We start from the raw sequence: 19650 nt of genomic DNA on the forward strand, positions 1-19650 counted from the left end.
TTGCACCTGAGCACACTCCTGCATTCTTGGGATGTCTTTCTTGATTTCTCTCCTCTTATTTTTTTCCCACCTCCCACCTCCCACACCAGTTGTCACTGACACTTTACCTCCTCAGACTTCTCTGATGCTGCATACACTTCCCCCCTGCAACCCACCGACACACGCACGCACACAACCTCTTTTTCCCCGCTCCTTTCGTTTGCTTCTGATGGTCCAACAGGAGGTCCATTTGCATTTATATCACACATGTAATGTCTTCAGCACTCTCGCGGCTGGGCTCAACAGCGTGGTGTCAGCATGCCACTTCTGAAAATCGGACGCCCATCATCTCGCGCCCTCATCTCAAGGCTCATTTCACATGATGGGCAAGTGGAGGGCAGCAGCTTTTAATGCAACCTGTCCGGTCTGCTCTCCCTCCAACATTTGCATCTCCTCACCACTTTGAAAAGTGTTTATTATCCTATTTAATTGTCTTTCTTGCATGATTGATTACATGAGGTCATTAAACAGTTGTAGCGCTCTGTAAAATAACTCATTGCCTTTAAACGTATTCACGTTTTTTGTGACATTGCAACCGCTAATTCCAGTGTGTTTCATTTGAATTTTCTCTTTTATGGTAAAACAGAGGAGAACGTAAATATGACGTGGAACAAAAACAAAATAGGGTTTTCAAAATTCTGTACAAATAAAAACCTAAAAATTGTGATCTGTATATTCTTTAGCCCCCTTAGTTAAATACTTTATTGAACAACCATTTGCTGCAAATACACATAGAAGGCCTTTTACCGGCTTTGCACTTATAGGGGCTGAAATTTTTGCCCATTCTTCTTTGGAAAGTGAACATGACTTTCAAATCTGGCCACAAATTTGACTATAACTGGGATATTCTACTACGTGAATACGGTTAGATCTAAATCCTTTCACTGAATATGAAATGTACACCTATCAATGTGACGCACTGAAGTGCTCTTAATTTGGATTCCCTTTAATAATTGTCCTAGGGAGTCATGTTGCCTCCTCTGTTGTTGGTCTCTCCATCTCCTAAGTTGTCTTAGACTGTTGGCTGTTTTACTGAGTAATACTCCTCTGTCCCAACTTGTCATTTGGGTTGACAGCCACTTCATGGTTGTGTTACAGCAGTGTTTCTCAATTCCGGTCCTCACGCCCCCCTGCCCTGCATGTTTTAGGTGTTTCCCTTCTGCCGCACACCTGGATTGAATCTTTGGATGATTAACAGGCTTCTGCAGTACTTGATGGCTGCAGAAGATGTCATGCAATCATTTGAATCAGCTGTTCTGGTATAGAGGCACATCCAAAACATGCACAGCAGGGGGGGCTGAGGACTGGAATTGAGAAGCACTGGGTTACAGTTTGCCTAACTCTGTCCATGGTCAGATGATAGATTGAGCAGTGTGCTTCAGATGTTCAAAACTATTATTTTGTAAATATAACCTTCTCCACAACTGTATTCTTGACAGTTTTGCTGGGGTTTTTTTTCTGAATCCTCATAATGCATTGTTTTCCTTATGTTCTCTAACAAATAGCAGGTGTTATCCTCCCAGTGGCTTTTCGACAATATTCTCAGAGAATCCACATTGTGCTATCACCCATCAAGCAGATGAAAGCATATGACTTTTTCTCCACAGTGACAAATACCACTGACTCTGGCCCCAATAACTGTATATGAGCAATGAAAACAAACAATTGGACTTAAATTATGGATGATTCACCTCCAGTGACATGAAAGCAGTCTGATAATTTTCACCTGGTATGCAAGGACTAGAGATGCCCACCCACTTGTGTGCCTTGGACAGTTGATTTTCACGGATGTTTCGATATTAATCTGGAGGCTGAATCCATTCTGCCGGACACTTGAATTACAAGCACCACTTCAGCCAAAGTTTTGAAATCAGGGAACATTTCTCCAACTAAAGTGATCAGAAGTCGGCAAGACTCCCTGAACGAGGAGTTTTCTGATACTACTAGCCCTCACCTTAGTGAGTGGAAATCTTGCAGCATGCAATCTTTCTTACCTCTTTGTTTTAGCTGCAACAATCTGTAACCTAATGTGGTCACAGACGTATTCCAAAGTCTCCATAACTCCTTAATGTGCTGTCAGCTCCCGGATAGTGAGATCCATTGAGTATGGCTTCCAGGTTAGAGATGGTACTTGGATGATGCGATGGGAATCATTTTTTGTTTCAATTTAGTTACCTGCACTGTGCGGAAAGTTGAAAATGTCCATTTATCTTCACCAAGTGGTCAGGAGTGTGATTATGTCAAAACAACAGATGTCCAAAAAACATCCACTTAACACATCCAGTGTTCTACTATTCAATGGAGTCTATTTTCTAATTTACATGACTTTTATAAGCAATCGACTGCACTGGATTTTAGTTGGGTGTGATTGAAGTTAAAGGGGGTTGACTACAAATGCACATAAAACTTCTTTTTTTCAATTGAAAGTCAATATTTTCCTTCCACCCCACAACTTAGTGTTTGTCTATTTCATAAAATTCCAATAAAACAATGAGGTTGTAATGTGACAATATGGTATGAGTTCAATGAGTTGGACTACATTTGCGAGGCACCGTTTGGTAATAGTGACACTCATTTTAATTATTTTGCATAACAAATCCAGAAATGTCAAAAAAGGAGAGAAAAAAAAGCAATCAGAAATATGGTGGGCATATTTTATTTCCCCTGAAGCCTGAGTAAAATAAGTGGCTCAGTACTCCCTAATGCTCTCCAGAAGACTTAATTCTTGTCTCCCCTCTGCTTCACACTTTGCATTTCAAAGAGCACTGGTGCTTTTCTAAGGGTATCCAATTAAGTTTCGTCTCAGGATTGTTTTTCTCTTGTTTTCTCCCCCGTCTTTATTAGGATAACGTCACCGATCAGACCCTGCAGAGAGCCGAGGCGGTGCTGAAGAAGCTTGGAACCAGGGACAATGTCAAGGTATCGTATTAACACTCCGAGGCCATTGCGTCAAATTAAAGAGGATGAAAGTGTGACGGCGGGAGAGGTGAAAATTAGTGTGGTGCATTTGGGGCTTTTTGGGGGGAACTGTGGTGATTAAAAGGGAATGGAGCACACAGGCAAGAAAACGCTATTGCAACATTTTATTCAAATGAAACTGTCATAAATTGTGATGTCGTAAGTAATAGTTGAGCATCTTCTCGGACTGCAAAATGACTTCTCCTCCCACTTAGCCGAAGTCGCCCTGATGCAGGGCAATTCTGGGAAAAACGCTGTCAGAATGAAGACTTGAGACTGATGTGGGGGTTTGCCTGCAATTGGGACATCGATTCTGAACATGCAGCCGGAGCTACATAGAAGTGGTTTAGAGTTTGAGAGCAACCATAATTGATTAAAAGGAACATAAAGGCAGTATGTTATAAATGTTAACGTCTTAGATTTTTACATCACAAAAAAAAAAACACACAAAAATGAAGATAGTTTCATGAAAGTGTCAGCAATTGAGACAGAGTGGCTCAAATAATGAACAAAGTCCATATTAAATTGCACTAAAATAACCCATCTTTGATGTTTTTTGAATATCCTTAAGCAGAACTGACAAAAAAAAAAAAGAAAAAAAAATCAAGTCTGTTCAAATTCAGTAAATTTGTTTTAAATTATGAAATTATGTTGAATCCCCCCTACAAACATCAAACACTTCTCTTACTGGGAATTTCTCTCCTCCTTGGAATTCTTTGATGCCCTTTAATTTTTCTAAAAAGTACAAATTCTAACAGGATTTTTCCACTCTGCTTGTCAAAACTACGCATTTAGTAGACGAGCCTCGTGCTCTCAAACCCCGTCTGTCTTGAATGAACGATTGATGTTTTGGAGAGGTTTGCTGATAAAATGGCAGATATTTTTCCTGAGATAAAGCGAGGCAGAGTGCACACCTGTGCGTGTGTCTGCGTGTGCTAATTCCTTCACAGGCTCCTTTGTGATGGCGCGTTGTGTTAGGCTGGCACTCAGACACCATCCACTCTTAATTATCGCTGAACTACCAGCGGGGAGTCTTCTCTCACACCCACTTTCTTTCATCCTCTTTTTTTTCTTCTTCTTCTTCTTCTTCAGCTCCCCAGCAACCAAAGGCTCAGAGAATCACATGAAAAAGAATGTGTTAAAAATATTTTTGCTTCACGGCTCGCGCTCTGTGTCGCATCAGGATTTTACTGTGAGATGACTGATGCCCAATTAATAAAATAATATATTATATACGTTTCTAATTGCAATTGGTTATTTTTGATGGTCCGTACTTCCTCCAACAAGCTCAGAATGTCATTTGAACTCCTTTCTTTTAGAAAAAAAAAAGCAAAAACACTTGGTTGAGCAGTGGTCTTGAAGCACAAAACTACAGCACAAAACATTAGAGGAGTGTCCCACGGTACCAGTGTTTTATTATAGATCATAGCAACAACAAATGCTCATAATATATTTCACCTGCTTCTTTATGGCCATTATAGTTTAAGTCAAATTCTCTGGTTTATTTATTAGGCACTCATACCTGTTGAATTCTTGACCAATCACATAGGGGCATCTGGCTGTGTATGGTAAAATAAGTCGTAATGAAGTTGAAACCGTTTAACAATATGAGGAAGAAAGACTGATTTAAGTAGCTTTAAAGGCAGCATGGTTATCGTTACCACATGGGCTGGTCTGAATATTTTAGAAACTGCTAACATGCTGGGATCTCTATGCATTACCAAGTTAATAGAGAATATTCTAAAAAAAAGAGAAAATAAAATGTCCAGTAACTTGGAATTGCACTGACGAAAAAAATTATTTTAAAATCAGAATTTAGAGGAGAATAGGCGGAATGGTTCGAGAATGTGGAGGGGTAATTGTAGCTATGCAAACCTGCTACACAGAATACAAGCTCTGAATCAATGGAGTGGGCTACAGTGGCAGAAGACCACACCAGATGCAATTCATGTTAGCTAAGAAATAAAAGCTATAATTCACACAGACTGAACTACGTGAATTAAGCAGCAGTCTACAGTCACAGCAGTCTAAAAGAATTATCAAGTTTGTTGGTAAAGGTGACGGCTTACAACCAAGCTGGCTGATTCACTTGCTAGCATTGGCTTCTCGGACTCCAACTGAAAATCTAACAAGTAGAGAAATTGTACTTTTGTCATTCCATACTCTACAAGAAAATTACATTGATTTAAGAAGTCTTTCTTAATTTAAGCATTCTCCTCATTTATTGAAGATGAAAAGGGTACAGATGAGCCTAAAGCTTTAAGTTTAACTTGTATCATAGCACAATCTCGGCCTAACTTTGAGTTTTTGTTTGCAGTGGGAAAATAAATCCCATTTAATAAAATATTTATTTTTAAAACAATCAGCAGTACAATGATTGGGCTACTCAGTTTGAGTCTCATCTTGGTTGCACCATCGGGTCTTATGCTTGACATCTCTCCCTTATGGAGAGATAAGGGCTGTCGGGGAGACTTGTTCCTTTTCTCTTAACAATGAGCCTGAGAGAGTTTCCTTTCCACTCTCCTCATCTGTTAAACTGAACCATAACTGGATGCTCTGAGCTTACAATGATCCAAAACATAATAGTAAATTTACCAAGGACTGTCTCAGCTCAGACCATGATCTTGTCCAGATCCTATTGGGTGATTAAAATGGGTTGTCCATTCAAGAAATTCCTAAAACATCTCCCACTTGAAGTGAGTAGTGGGGTAACCTTTAAAAGACAGGTTAGATGGCTATAAGAAGCGTCGCTGAGGTTCTGACAGCCAAACGGGGTAACATAAACTTTTAGGGGGCAAATAGTAAATGGTAAGTGGCTTGTACTTGGATAGCACTTTATCAAGTCAAGAGGACCCCAAAGTGTTTCACACTACATTCTGTAATTCACGCATTCACATAAACTCACGCTGGTGGTGGAAAGCTTCACTTTCTCTCATCTTTAAAATACTTTTTATATATCTTTTGCTTAGAGAGTAGTAGAGGCTGTTTTTTTTTTTCTTTTCCTTTTTAGGTCATTTGATATAACTTTTTTGTCAGATAGAAAAAATATACTTAAAATGTGAACAATACAAAGAACTGAAAATGGTGTTCTAGTTTTCTCACAATTGTAGGTGTCAGAAATTGTACTGGGCTATAAGCCGCAGATATCTCTGCCACTCTAGGTTTTCCACAACGATGCAGCAGCAGCAGAGGGGAGTGGACACCCAAAATTTGAGTCATAACAGGTCAATTGAATATCACATTTATTACGGTTGAAAAAGAAAAAGTTGCCAAGTTTAGATTTAATTGACCTTATTACGGTAATTTCCGAACAGTAAAAGTGCTGATCCTTTGTGTCTGCTACTAGCATGTGCTAAATGAAAATTAGCGCCTTCTTCTTCTTCTTCTTCTTCTTCTTTAGATTTCAACAGCAGCTTTTATCCATTATTGTTGCACTACTGCCATCTATTGGATCCTAATGCCTATACCTCAAATTCTCATAATGATCCCAGTATTATTTAAAAAAGGAAAATTCTTCTTTTTCCCCTCAATGTTATTTAACTGATCAACAACATTGTCAAATTCCCTTTCCCTATTAAAACCTAATTCCGTTTTCATGGGCGCTTTCTTCTTTTATTTCCAATTTTGACTTTCAATGATTAACTTCCTGCTAAAGAGCCCCCTGGTGGTTGAAGAAAAATCCACATATAAGCCACACCGGGCAATAAGTTGCATAGTTCAAAGCTTGGGAAAATAGTAGCGGCTTATAGTCTGGAAAATACGGTACTTAAAATGTGAACAATATAAAGAGCTGAAAATGGTGTTCTGGTTTTTCACAACTGTGGGTGCCAAAAATTGTAATCAGAAAGTTTGTAGGAAAAATAATGAATGCAATATTAATTTCCTGATTTAATAAATGTGCTAAAATGTATCGGATTTTTCTAAAATCTTTTAGTGTGAGATTGAGTCTTTATTTATACATATTGAGGAGAGTATGCCAATAAATCTTGAGGGGATCATATCATATCACCTGAATTTTGCATTAGTCCTTACCTTTTCAACTGCGGTAAGTAAAAAATAATTTATCAAAAACGTGTATTTTAATCTGTTTTTTCTGATCTTGGAATATTTTTAAAAAATGTTGCTTCATAATTTTGGATATGTAGATAAATGCTAAATCTCATATAACTTCTAGTACATTCTCTGTTTTGTAGGTGTGGTTCTACAATCAGGCATGGCATGGCATGGTGTCCTTCCTAAGTGTGGCCAACAATGGCATCCTGAGAGGAAACCTTCCCAAGGGAGAGGATCCACGCCACCACGGCATCTCCGTTTCTAATCACCCGCTAAATCTCACCAAGGAGCAGCTCTCCTCTGCGGCCATGTAAGCGAAATCAAAGAGCCCCGTTGGCGTTTCTTGTCCCCTCCTCACAATATTATCCATCAGCCTTTTTGTTTCAGTGGAATTGAAAGAAATAATGGAATGGAAAAATAAGGCTCCCGAATCATCTCTTCCTATGTGTTTAGCACCATAGTGTGCTCGGCTTGGTCACCACATTAACCAGCTTGCTAGAGACAATTTTGGAGAAATTCCACCACATGAGTGCACCGCCGCCACAGAAACTGTTCCACTGCAACTCAAAAGGTTCCAGTGACGTTACTTAATAATCTCACATATTTGACTATGCGGATGCTTTACTTACCTCCTGGCCACGCACAGGTACAACAATGAAAAGCATTGTACTCTGTAATGGGGCAACGATTTGACATTTCAGCAACAAGTCATTTCGAAGAGCTTTACATCAATTGTGAAAACGAGCAATAAACATAACCCCCCCCCAACCCCCCCGACATATTTTATGGGTCCTCAACATGGATGCTGAGGTCTCCTACATAATCAAACAGTCAAAATAATAAATGCACAAAACGGATAAAACCTTACAAATATTGAAAAAGGTTTGCCACATATTTTAAGGTTTTGTATAAAGCTTGTGTCAGAGTTTGCTTACGGCCTTTTACCTCGAGTCCCAAATATTCAAGAGTCAAATATTACCAGGAAAACCTTTTTATAGTTTAGCGGATCATGAAATGCTGTTCCAACACCTTCCCCCTTTTACTTTCTGTTCTCTACCCCCCAAAATTCTCTCAGCGATGCATAAAAAGGGCCACATATATTTCAAAGACATCACATGACTTTATGCCCAACAAAATCTCTAATCACATTGAGATTCATGTAAAGTGTTTTTTTTTTAACAACAGCACACATGATGCCACAACAGAACAAAGTTGCTTGCGTTTGATTCATTTTGCATATTATTATTTAACTCATTGCCATTGTTTAATGAAAACATAGGCGATTTCGTTTATTTCAAACAAACTATAATTTCCGTATGTAAACCGTTAGGAAGATGGTGCAACTATAGCCTCAAAACAAAAAGTGTGTGGTTTCAGCTCCCTGAAACCACACACTATGTGCACTTCCATCTGTTTCCTCCAACAATGTAAGAAAAGTCATGAAAGTTAGTTTACTTGATGATTCCAGATAGAGCCTCTAGATATAAATGTGTTTTGACCTCTTACTACTGTTAGGTGAAAGAAACTGTCAGCAGACTCACTGCAGTGTTTACCTTTAGTTTCCTTCTTAAAATTCAGTCTTCGTCAAATATACCTGAGAGAACGTTATTTTTTAACTTCTGCTGTTGGTGGCCAAAGAAACCTTTCTATCCCTGAGATGTCAGAAGATACAGTCTCATGCTTTTAGCCTGTATTGTTACTGGCAAGTTTCCAGCAGGGATCACTTTTCTTTTTTTCTTTTTTTTATAACACTGACCCTTCAACTATCCCATAGAAGTGACACTATGTTAAGTGTCACTTCCTGTATTTAACTGGAGATTAAATACAGGAAAATCTCATAGATTTTATGTCCTTCAAAAAGAAAAAAAAGGCTCTGATCTAAATGTATCTATATTTGGCTCATTGGTCTTAATACCGTATTTTGCAGCAGTATCAGAAGATGCGTTTTGATTTCCAGTTTTAATTGGGCCCTGTGGCTTTTTCTCTGGATGCAAAAAGCAACTGGATGCAATGCGGTGATTTTTGGGGATATATTTTTAAAATGTATTTAGTTATGTTTTAATTGGCTTGACAGTTGAGATTTAATTATTTCATTTTGACTGTACTTAATCTAAAACTAACCTATTTCTGCCGTCCTCATCATACAAATCTCATAAACAACTAGAATCAGACTGAGAGGAGTCCTTACCTTGCAACTTACCAGCATGTGTTGCTAAGGTGAATTTCCCTCTGCTGTCACTCCCTCATTAGGTTCATTTTCCACCCTGTAGCAAAACTGCTCCTTGCATATAAGTGAAAAACAGTTTGAAGAATCAAGATTGTTGCTGTAGTTCATAAGTTCTTCATTATCTGTGTAAAGTCAGCTCTTGAAACTCTCATTTCAGTTGGGAGTTTCACACATAAACACATCGCGGTGAGATGAGAATAAGCTTGTGTTGCGTTGAAAGAAAGGGAACAGTCAATTGTCCATACCACTAAAAGGCCATAATGGTTGCTGCTCCTGTCAGCTAAGAACAGGGAACTCATAGTCCACAATGTACACGGGCTGCACAATAAGATAATAGGAAAATGATGCTTGGCCAATTAGTCTTGTTTTTACTCAGATTTACTTGGCAGTCAAAACGTAAAGATGTAGAAAAGTGATTTATTCTGCTCTTTATAAACCAGTTTAGCCGTTGGTGGTGGTGTGTTGGTGGGGGGACACCTTAGTACCAGTTAAGCTTAGCCAGTACCACCGCTGACAATAATATCCCTTTTAACCACAATTTGAATGTTGACCACTATGCTTTTGGTCTTACGTTGCCATAGTCCCATTGGGGTTATTTGTTCCCATCTCAGCTATTGACTCTCTAAATAGCCTTTGAGATGTGTTGTAAGCAGATCAAATCTAGCTTAGTTTTTAACATTTATAGATGCTTCAGATGTAGTTTAGACGTATTTTCATTCAAAAAAATGCAGAGCTGGAAATGGAAGACAAGGCGCAGCAAGGAATGCAAAAAAAAAGAAAGAACAGAGGCTATAAAGTACTGGGCAAATCAATGGATGATCACAACATTTATAGTATTGGCACCATTCATTTCCAATACCTCATAAACGCCACATATAAGACATTAGGGACACTGCATATTGCAGCGGATTAATACTTCATTTACTGAGTAATGAATGGATATATGCTTGTCCCGTGTATTTTAGATCATCATTGTGGTCTGTTGTTGATTTTGGCTGTAGCATCGCATCCATCTGCTGCAGATAATCACAATCATATCTCGTAACAAAATACAGGCTCCTTGCTTTTCATTGAGATTGGTTTCCATCCATGCTCCCAATCTGCAGCCAGTCTGTTGTTTATGAAGTGCCTGGGGGCCAACGACAGCTTTGAGTTAGGGGGGGAGGTGGCGCCCGGAGATAATTACGACATTCTGTCTGCCGTAGATTCAGCCTGAGCCTCTCCTTCTTTTCTACCTCGCGGTCCAGAGCGTGACATAATTTAAGAGCTATCATTTCAAGATTAGATGGCACTTTCCTTAATATTGAAAAAGCAGATGGGTGTCAGGGCATTAAAAAACCAAAAAAAAAACGTTGACAGGTGGGGGAAGGCACCCGATTAAGCACAGCAGTAAAGCTCAGTGTACGTTGCTTCTTTAATCAGAATGACAGTGTTACATGGCGAGTGTTACGGCGAGTGTGAGCACTCGCCGTTTTTAGCCGTAAACAAGAAAAGATCAATAAAACTGCTCTGTCCCATTATTTGTTTGAAAAAGAAAAGTTGGTAAAAGCAGGTGGAGGAGTCAGCGTATCTGACAGTTTCAATCTGGAAATCTGTTATGGTAAAAATTACTTACTATTCAGTCTGTGAAAACGTGAAAAATAAATACCGCCATGTTCATTAAGGGAACAAAACCTCCTGTGTAATTTGTCTGGAAAAAAAAGTGTTCACATAGAAAACTAAGAGACAAAGTATCTGTAGTATAAACACTCATAATTAAGCACATTTTAGAATAATAATTTAACCAACTATGAATGACTTAGTACTGGTAGCAGAGAAGCACCCTGAGAGAACTCCCATAACTACTGAGAGAACGTGACAGCTTTACCAAAGAAAAGTACAGCTCACATTCAAACCAGAGACCTTTTAGGTTCGAAGTGACAATGCTCACCACCACTGATTGGATAAAATAAATTATTTTTGTTAAATCCAATATGGCCGACAGACAGAAAAGCATGCCAACCGACTCGGTCCCTCCTTCTACTGTAGGCGATTCTTGCAGGTAAAAAAAATACTGTGACATCAGATAACCCCTAAAGAACAATATTACTGGTGTATTTTACAAATAACTTTGTATTTGGAGAAAATTACAATTGATCACCTAAAACATAAATATCTATCTGTCTGTCTGTCTGTCTGTCTGTCTATATAGTATATATATTGTTTTTTTTACAGATAAAATTCCTACCTTTTTTTATGCCTTAAGAAGAGAATTTAAAAAAAATTGGAAAAAAATCCTGACACAAAGGATCATAATTCATGCATGGAAGGGTTAATGATTTTCTTCACGAGGTTTGATGGTTGGAAATGAATACATTAAGAAGAAAAAAATAAGTTTTGGCCTTCTCTTCCCTATCAAATGCGATTTTTTTTTTTTCCAGACTATATTTGTGTGAACTTTCCCCATGCTCTGTGCTCTAACGGTCGCTAGAGCACTCTAGCGACCATTAGCTCTAATTTTAATGTTTTGTCTAATGGCCAAAACATCCAACAAGGCCTTTTGTTTCTCAAATAATCTGCAACAAGTGGATTTTAAATATAAGCCTCTCACAAAGAAATATACATATATATATATTATGAACAGACAGTAATTGTGCAATTCTCGAGGTAATTTCTAATCGTGTGTTATTGTTTTTTTTGGACGCATCAACCAGTTTGTTTTGACACCTCTATGCTTTGCAGCCATTTTTAAACTTGTGTGATGTTTTAAAAAAAAAACAGAGAATACTTTTTCAAAGTAAAAGAGAAGTCATGTAAAATTGCAGCTCAATTTTTATGTGTTCACTGTTTTTCATCTGCACCAATACAAAAATAGCACCTTTGTTCATTTTCTTCTGTTATTTAAAAAAAAAAGATCTTCCCTCTCCTCGACTGCCCTGAAGTGTTTTCTCTGTCAGATGACAAAACCTCCAGCTTAAGTGACTGTAAAACAAATTAATCTATAAAAACATTGGAAAACTGCTTCAAACTTACTTGCTATATTTCTTGTACAGTCCTGCATGAGCCACATATTGGTCACTGTGCAAAATTTTTTATATTCTGTATTTACCACAGCCTCCTTTCACTGTTGCATTTAAAACTTCGCTCTGCAGCCCTCAGCAATAAATAAAATGCCCTGAAGGAGAGCAATACCTTCTATCCAGCTTTCCTCCCACTGTTCATCTTTCTTGTTCTTCCATTATTGGTTAATTAGCAGATTGCTTGTCCTCTTTTCACAGTAATTAACCACCTTCAAGCATTCAGAACTGGTTCATTCAGCGCTCCGTCCCCTGCATTACCTCCCCACAGCCCCTTGAAACCGGCAGAAACGTGGGCCGGAACCAACTCGGTGTAAATTATTTTGTATTTATGTGCTCTAATTGGTGCCTGTTTGTCAATGATAAATGTGACAGGGGCAGCTGATTTAATATGCAAATGATGTAGCGGGACGGAAGCACCGGAAAGCGGGGGTTAAAGAATGAAAATCATTTTTATCCGGTGCTAATTAAGCAGTTGGACTGAAGGACCTTTCAGAAGGAGAACTGTATTAAAAAAGAATGTGTGGCAACGAAACAAAGGTCAGCTTAAGAAAAAAAAAATCTGTTTTGTCTGAAATAACCTCCTGTACTTGTAACATATTGGTGTGATTGGGGGAAAAAAAATGGAACAAAATGTGGGGTTTGCAAACTAGTGAGAAATGATAAGGATGTAAGCAACTTGATGGAGCCATGCAAATAAATAGTGACTGAGAAGTGAACTACTTAATATACGCTTTTGTGTTGGGACACTTTAAATTAAAAATACACATTTAAGTATCAGTTTATGAGTAAAAAGCACACAGGTATGTCTTCACCAAACCAGTGTATGATTACAATGGTCCTCCGAGGTTCTTTGACGTTTGTGGGATCGCTGGAATGTTTTGTTTTGAAGAGGTGTTTTCTGTTTGTACATCTCGCTAAGTAGAATTAGAAGAAAGCATGCACACAGAATCTAAAATCCCATTTTCGCTGATCATACCGAGGTTCTGAAGCCTAAATTTTTATTTGCGTGATTGATTGTATGCATTGATTTATTTTTAATGAGCAACACTAGAAGTGCTATAAAACTTGCATTATAAATTCTCTGAACCAAAGCCAACCCTAACCCTATGCACCCAACTGTTTGTATTTAAGAGTTATTCAGTATGGATAATAGAACAGTCTAAATAAAATAATTCAAAGCTCAAAATCAGACATTCATGCCTATTATAAAATGCTACGTATGTATGGTTGTTTGTGTTTTTGTGTACACTTGCCTCTCTGCTTCACTTTAAATCTAAAACGTTATCTCTTGATCCGCAGGGCGACGACCTCTACAGACGTGGTGGTGTCCATCTGTGTTATTTTCGCCATGTCCTTCATCCCTGCCAGCTTCGTCCTCTTTCTAATCCAGGAGAGGGTGAGCAAAGCCAAGCATCTGCAATTTGTCAGCGGCGTAAACCCGACCGTCTACTGGGTAACCAATTTCGTCTGGGATATGGTAAGTGTTGTTCCAGCTCTCGAAGGATTAAATCTCAATTAATAATGTTGAACGTGTGCTGCTAAACATGCGATCTTTAATCCTTCCAGGTTCGCTTCGAAGGCCTTTTTATTTCTTGTTTTATAATCTTAACTCACTGACATCCGAAAGATTTTATTCCCACCTAGGGCTATGAGTGAAAAATTTCAATCCACTGTAATTGATAATGCAGCTCTGACAGCACCGGCCACAGGGAAAAGGGCTTTACCTGATACACTGTTATAGGCTGAGGCGTAATTATCGACAGCAGCTGCCCCCGTTGGTTATGCTCAACAGGCTTACTGGTACTTTCCCCCAGGCATCATGGAAGTAAACATTTCATCAGGCTCTTTTGGTAACGAAATACCATCAGGGCACACATCATTATTGTGAATAAATGCAGTCTAAGTGGAGGACAAATGCACCTAGGGAGCCAGACTGAAGATTTTTTTGTTGTTGTTTTCTGATGTGGACTGCATTACCAAACAAATACAATCAAAACATAAAAATATTGAACATGTCTCCATTGGAAACTCTCTAAAGCACAAAGAAGGTACATTAAATTAAATATCCACCAAGCTTTCTACTGAGTTTAAAGCAAGTGTTTTCAAAATGTGGAAGAGATCACGCCCCTCAGACAAAAAGACAGCTGCCCCCCCCACACACACACACACCTACTGCATTATTGCAATTATTCCTGTAAACTTTCTGCTGTTGCTATGCTTGATGTTTCACTTTTACATGACTCATTGATGTTGTGGGATTTTCCTGCTTAAGCTATTTGTAACCCCACATGGTATGATGCTTCAGTTGCCTTGCTTACAGTGCGTAAAATATGAACTACTTTCTGCTGTGAGTGCACTACATTTAGTCTCTTGTGAACAAAACAACACCAGATGCTTTTCAGAAAATACTGTGACCGCGGAGCACCTTCACATCCAGTCCAGGAAAATCTTAATTTTAAATAATCATGGTCATTCTTCCTTCCTTTTTTTTTTTTTATTTTTTTATTGTTGGCACAGACACTGTCTCTCCTTACTTATCATTGCTTTAGGTACTAAAATATTCTCAGTTACTTTATCAGTTTTTGTTTTTGTTCCCCCTTTGCCCCCATTTCCTTAATGTACAGGTCAATAATTTATCCTTAAGATTAGCTTTGAGTGATGTCTATTAAAAGTAATGAAAACAGAATGACATTTTTTGGATAGTTTAGGGTTTAAATTCTCTATATGATCAATCAAAGATAATGTACAGATTCAGCAGAGATGTTTTGAAATGCCCTACTGAACAGTTTCCATACGACACCTTTTAATTCAGTATGGAATAAATTAACAATGATGATATATATATATATATATATATATATATATATATATATAATGTCACAGTGTCATAGCACAGTTGTTCAGTCACTGAGAAAACATTTACTTCTAAGAGAAGCAAATGCGTCTCTTCATCACTGAATTAATTAGAGAGTTAAAGCTGGGTACACTTAAGTGTTAATTGAAAAGTTATTCACTGATTTTATAATCAGAGAAAAAGAAATTAGATTTAAAAAAAACATTGTCAAAGTGTTGCAGTCCAACTGTTGGTGCTCTGTAGGCCAACTTCTCTTATTAAACACAAATTGTCTGCTTAAGATCGCTGCTCACGTTTCATTTTCATGATCGTTTTGACAGTGCAACTACATCGTGCCCTGCTTCATCGTGATCGTGATCTTCCTCTGTTTTCAACAAAAAGCCTACGTTTCACCTCCGAATCTGCCCGCTTTGATACTGCTCCTCATTTTTTATGGGTAAGTTAATTAAAATTTTCAGTTCAACCGTCTTCATAGTTATATCAATTAATTTCTGTTCTTGTCGCACATTTGCTATATGGCTGATTTTTATTTTTTATTTTTTTTGTAAAGCTGAATGAGTTCATCAATCTAGCAGTTATTGTTTTACTCTCACTGTCTGAGGCATTATTGAATAACAGGACCCAAAATAAATCAGTTTTGCATTATTGTGCAATAGGAGTCTCATTTTGGCTACCAATAAGTATAAATAATTGCAAAGGGAAATTATTAATAAAGCGATGTCGATAGTTTGTGGACTAAGTTGAACAGAGGAAACGCAACAGAAGACGTGACAGATGTCCATCACGCTTTGTGGTTCAGCACGGCAGTTGTGTTTTCCCTCCATGTTTCCAAAACCTCAGTTTCTGATTGGTTACATGTCACATGCAACAGGCTGCGTTCTCAATTGTCCTCGGGGAAACACGACAGGCTGCATACCATCTTACAAACCATCCCGCTAATCAGGACATCCTTAAGATTGTCAGAAAGGGGAAAATCGGGACAAAATTTAATTCAAACACTATGAATCAGCATATTAATTGTTAATCAGTATCAGCAGTTTGCTGTGGCTAAATTCTCTAGCCTTTTGCCAGGTTTAGCTTAGCTGCCGTTAATGCTAAGTCCGCAGTCCTTTAAAATGCTTTTAGGGCTATTTTATGCAATTTATTGGCATGAAAGGTAAGGAAAATACCCAGAAATGAGATAAGATCAACCTTACCAGATTATCGGCGATTGCACTCGCTGGAACAGTCAACAGATTGACCTGTATGAGGTGGTCAAAACTCCGTATCATCCGACTTGTGCGGAGGAAATCCAAGGTTACGGTTCGAGAGTGTGACGCTTTTATAGGCGGATTGCAGAGCCAACTGGTTGGGAAATTTCAGCCCAGAACAGTCAGAGACCAGCTCCGCACGGTGCCTGTTTGACTCACGTCACTTCTCACCACTAACACACACTGGAGAAGTCACACTGAAGAGCTTCCAGACAGAACAGACCACTGGACTTTAGCCAAGCATCAAGTTTTTCAGTAGCAGTTATGCTTAGGAGTAGAAAAAATAATAATAACAATAATAATAATAACGAAGATGTCACATGCCACATGCGTTTCTCAGTTTAGGAGTTTCTTGATTGTCATTTATCTGCGCTGTATATCAAACCCCACAGAGCGCCATTGCATGCCTTCTTTGGTTATGCACTGACCGTTTTGAGTTTTAAGAGCTTCCATGTGTGTGGAAAATGGCTAGCCTGAGCTGTGATTTACGGAAGACATGTGGTATCTTTGAGATGTAGTCTTTTTGACTGGTTTATGGATGAAATTGTTTTGTGAAAGCTTGTGGTTTCAATTAAAGTCCCAGCAGCATTTAGTACAATTGTTATGGCGGACCAGAAGAGGCGTTTTCCTGGCCTCAATCCCAAACGTTTGTTTGCATTTAGATGGCAAACGAATGAAACAAAAGTCTTCTCATTGCTAAGAGTTTGTGAAACCAGGATTTCACCTGTTTTTCCACACCGTCCTTCTCATTTGGTGGCCTTTATGTTACAGTTGTTGCTTTGTGAATGTGAATTTTCTATCAAAAGCGCTTTGATGGGTCGGTACGATAAGAGAGGCGCTTTATAAAATTAGCCAATTTATCATTTATGTATACCAATAATTTAGGGACCAAGGATTTTGTCAGAAAATAAACACAGCCTACCCCTGACCCCCACTGAATAAATGTACTGAATCTAGGAGTGGATTTAAAAAAATAATATGAGTTTGCAATTGCAATTCCAATTCCTTTATTTTAAAACTATTGATGCTTTTTTTTTATGTGTTTCCTGTTTTGATGGAATAATCAAAGTTTCATAGCCAGTGACAATCAATAAGTCATTTCTGTGCTATATAAATAACACCCAGTCTGTTCTGCCATATTTTCCGGAAAGTTAATACACACACACATGCACACGCACACACACACACACACACACACACACGCATGCATGCATACAACAACACATAGAAAGGGCAAAAAAAAAAAAAAGATATCTCAGTGCTGACCTTTAAAAAGCCCTATAAGTAAATAATTTAAAAAATGTATCTAATTTTATTCTACAATGTGCCTCTAAAGTTCAGGCCAAGGCCAATAATGGAAACATTGTAGTTTGTTTTTCTTTTTTCATTGTGACTAATAAATTATTTCTGTAACAATTACAGCGCTTAAGTTTTATTGCACAACAAAGTAAAACCCTAATGCAACTTAACAGACACACAAACTCTCTCCAAAGAAAGCCATCCGTGAGTCAAATGTAATCAGTTCAAAAATAAGCGATTAGCTCATGTAAATATATTTTCTAAAACATATATTTTGCATAAATTGCATGCAAGAGAGCATACAATTATGGAGATGATCTGCCAGTGCTACTGAATAACCCACCGCAGCTCCACTTCATAACGGTTTCACTTTGTCTCCTTTTATAACCGAACTTGATCTGCTCTCTGCCAAGTGTGGGCGGCATCCATTTTGCAACGCTTTTATGGGTCACTTGCTTGAAATGCAAATGATCTGATAGAGGCTGCTGGTGTCGTGAACCGGCACAGTTGACCTGGTAATCTGCATTCATGAATTGAAAATTGCATGGATTCAGTAACCGCTAATTTTATATTTGCCACCACTATTAACCCCGGTGGTTATTTCCATGAGTGTGGAAATAGCCTCTCGGAAATTTGAAGTTGGACAGAATGTTTATGAAAGTTTTTTTTCATTCTGGTATCTCGCCGATTGTGTCTTGCTTCGCTCCGATCAGATGGGCCATCACACCCATGATGTACCCGGCCTCCTTCGTCTTCAGCGTTCCCAGCACGGCTTACGTGGTGTTGACCTGCGTCAACCTCTTCATTGGGATCAACGGCAGCGTGGCCACCTTCATCATGGAGCTCATTGAGGACGATGTGAGTGACAAACACAACACGAAGCGCAACCGTTGAATCAGCTTCAATAAACAATGATGATTTTAACTGTTTGATATGTTTTGAATCGCCTAATTACTCGCCGTATTAAATTACAAGGCATAGTTACATTAATTCATCACAATGTTGGACTAACCTACATAAGCCTAATACATGAGAAGCGGTTACTAATTATACTCTCATAATGACATGCATTGTCATTATGAGAGTATAATGTCATTATGCCTGTTTATGCTCTATAAATCGTGTTCCTGTTGTGTATTTTGATGGTCCTTTTTGTCTTTTGCACTAACTTCTTGTTTCCCTGTTAACACCTGTTCTTGAGTTGTTCAGTCTGTTGTGTTTGATTGTGCTCCGTTTACTTAGCTTTTCCTTTTATCCTCAAGTTTCTTTGTAATTTCTTGAGTTTGGTCACTTAGTCCTCCCTCGCTTGTCCCCACATCCATTACAGCTGTTTTACATTCAGTTCTAGGGCTTGATTAAGTCTGATACCAGATATCTGATTGTGCATTGTCCAAGCAATTATACACAGGCGTTAAAAACCTTGTAAAGGTCCAGCCTTCATACTGTTTAGAGTAAATAAATTAAAAAGCTATATTACTATTTGAGACAAAAACTTTACTTTTCATATGAAGAAAAAAAAACCTTAAGAAAATATTTAAGCATCTGAAGACATCAATAAGAAAGTTAACAGTTGGACAGAATATTGTCTTCCGGATGGACAGTGTTACTTGACATAGCGTCAGATTCGCTACAAACTGGCTTTTGGGCAACAAAGTCTTTGTGCTGGAGTGACTGGCACAAAGTGAGTGAGGCTTATGAAAAGATACCCAAAAAGTAGGATGAAAGTCATACACTTAAGGAGGCAAATTTAATGTTTGTACAACTTCAGAATTTGAAGATTGTTAAAAACATAAAGCCTTTTCTGGAAAATCCAATTCTGGAATTTTGCAAAAGGAAAACAAAAGTGGTGGTACAGATTGACCTAAAACAGAAATGTTGGGCTATATATATCTATATATATATATATATATA

At 38.2% G+C, this 19650-nt stretch overlaps 1 protein-coding gene across 1 annotated transcript in view; it reads left to right on the top strand.

Moving 5' to 3' along the window:
• LOC103146371 (ATP-binding cassette sub-family A member 1) overlaps positions 1 to 19650 on the top strand; it is a 209605-nt gene that overhangs the window by 142095 nt on the left and 47860 nt on the right. Inside the window, exons 36-40 of the mRNA XM_016677511.1 lie at positions 2884 to 2958; positions 7191 to 7360; positions 13636 to 13813; positions 15511 to 15626; positions 18453 to 18597. Coding sequence (XP_016532997.1) covers positions 2884 to 2958; positions 7191 to 7360; positions 13636 to 13813; positions 15511 to 15626; positions 18453 to 18597 — 684 coding nt within the window. The remainder of the gene's footprint in view (positions 1 to 2883; positions 2959 to 7190; positions 7361 to 13635; positions 13814 to 15510; positions 15627 to 18452; positions 18598 to 19650) is intronic.

This window comes from Poecilia formosa, unplaced genomic scaffold (assembly GCF_000485575.1).
Source record: "Poecilia formosa unplaced genomic scaffold, Poecilia_formosa-5.1.2 Scaffold157, whole genome shotgun sequence".
Classification (NCBI taxonomy): Eukaryota; Metazoa; Chordata; class Actinopteri; order Cyprinodontiformes; family Poeciliidae; genus Poecilia; species Poecilia formosa.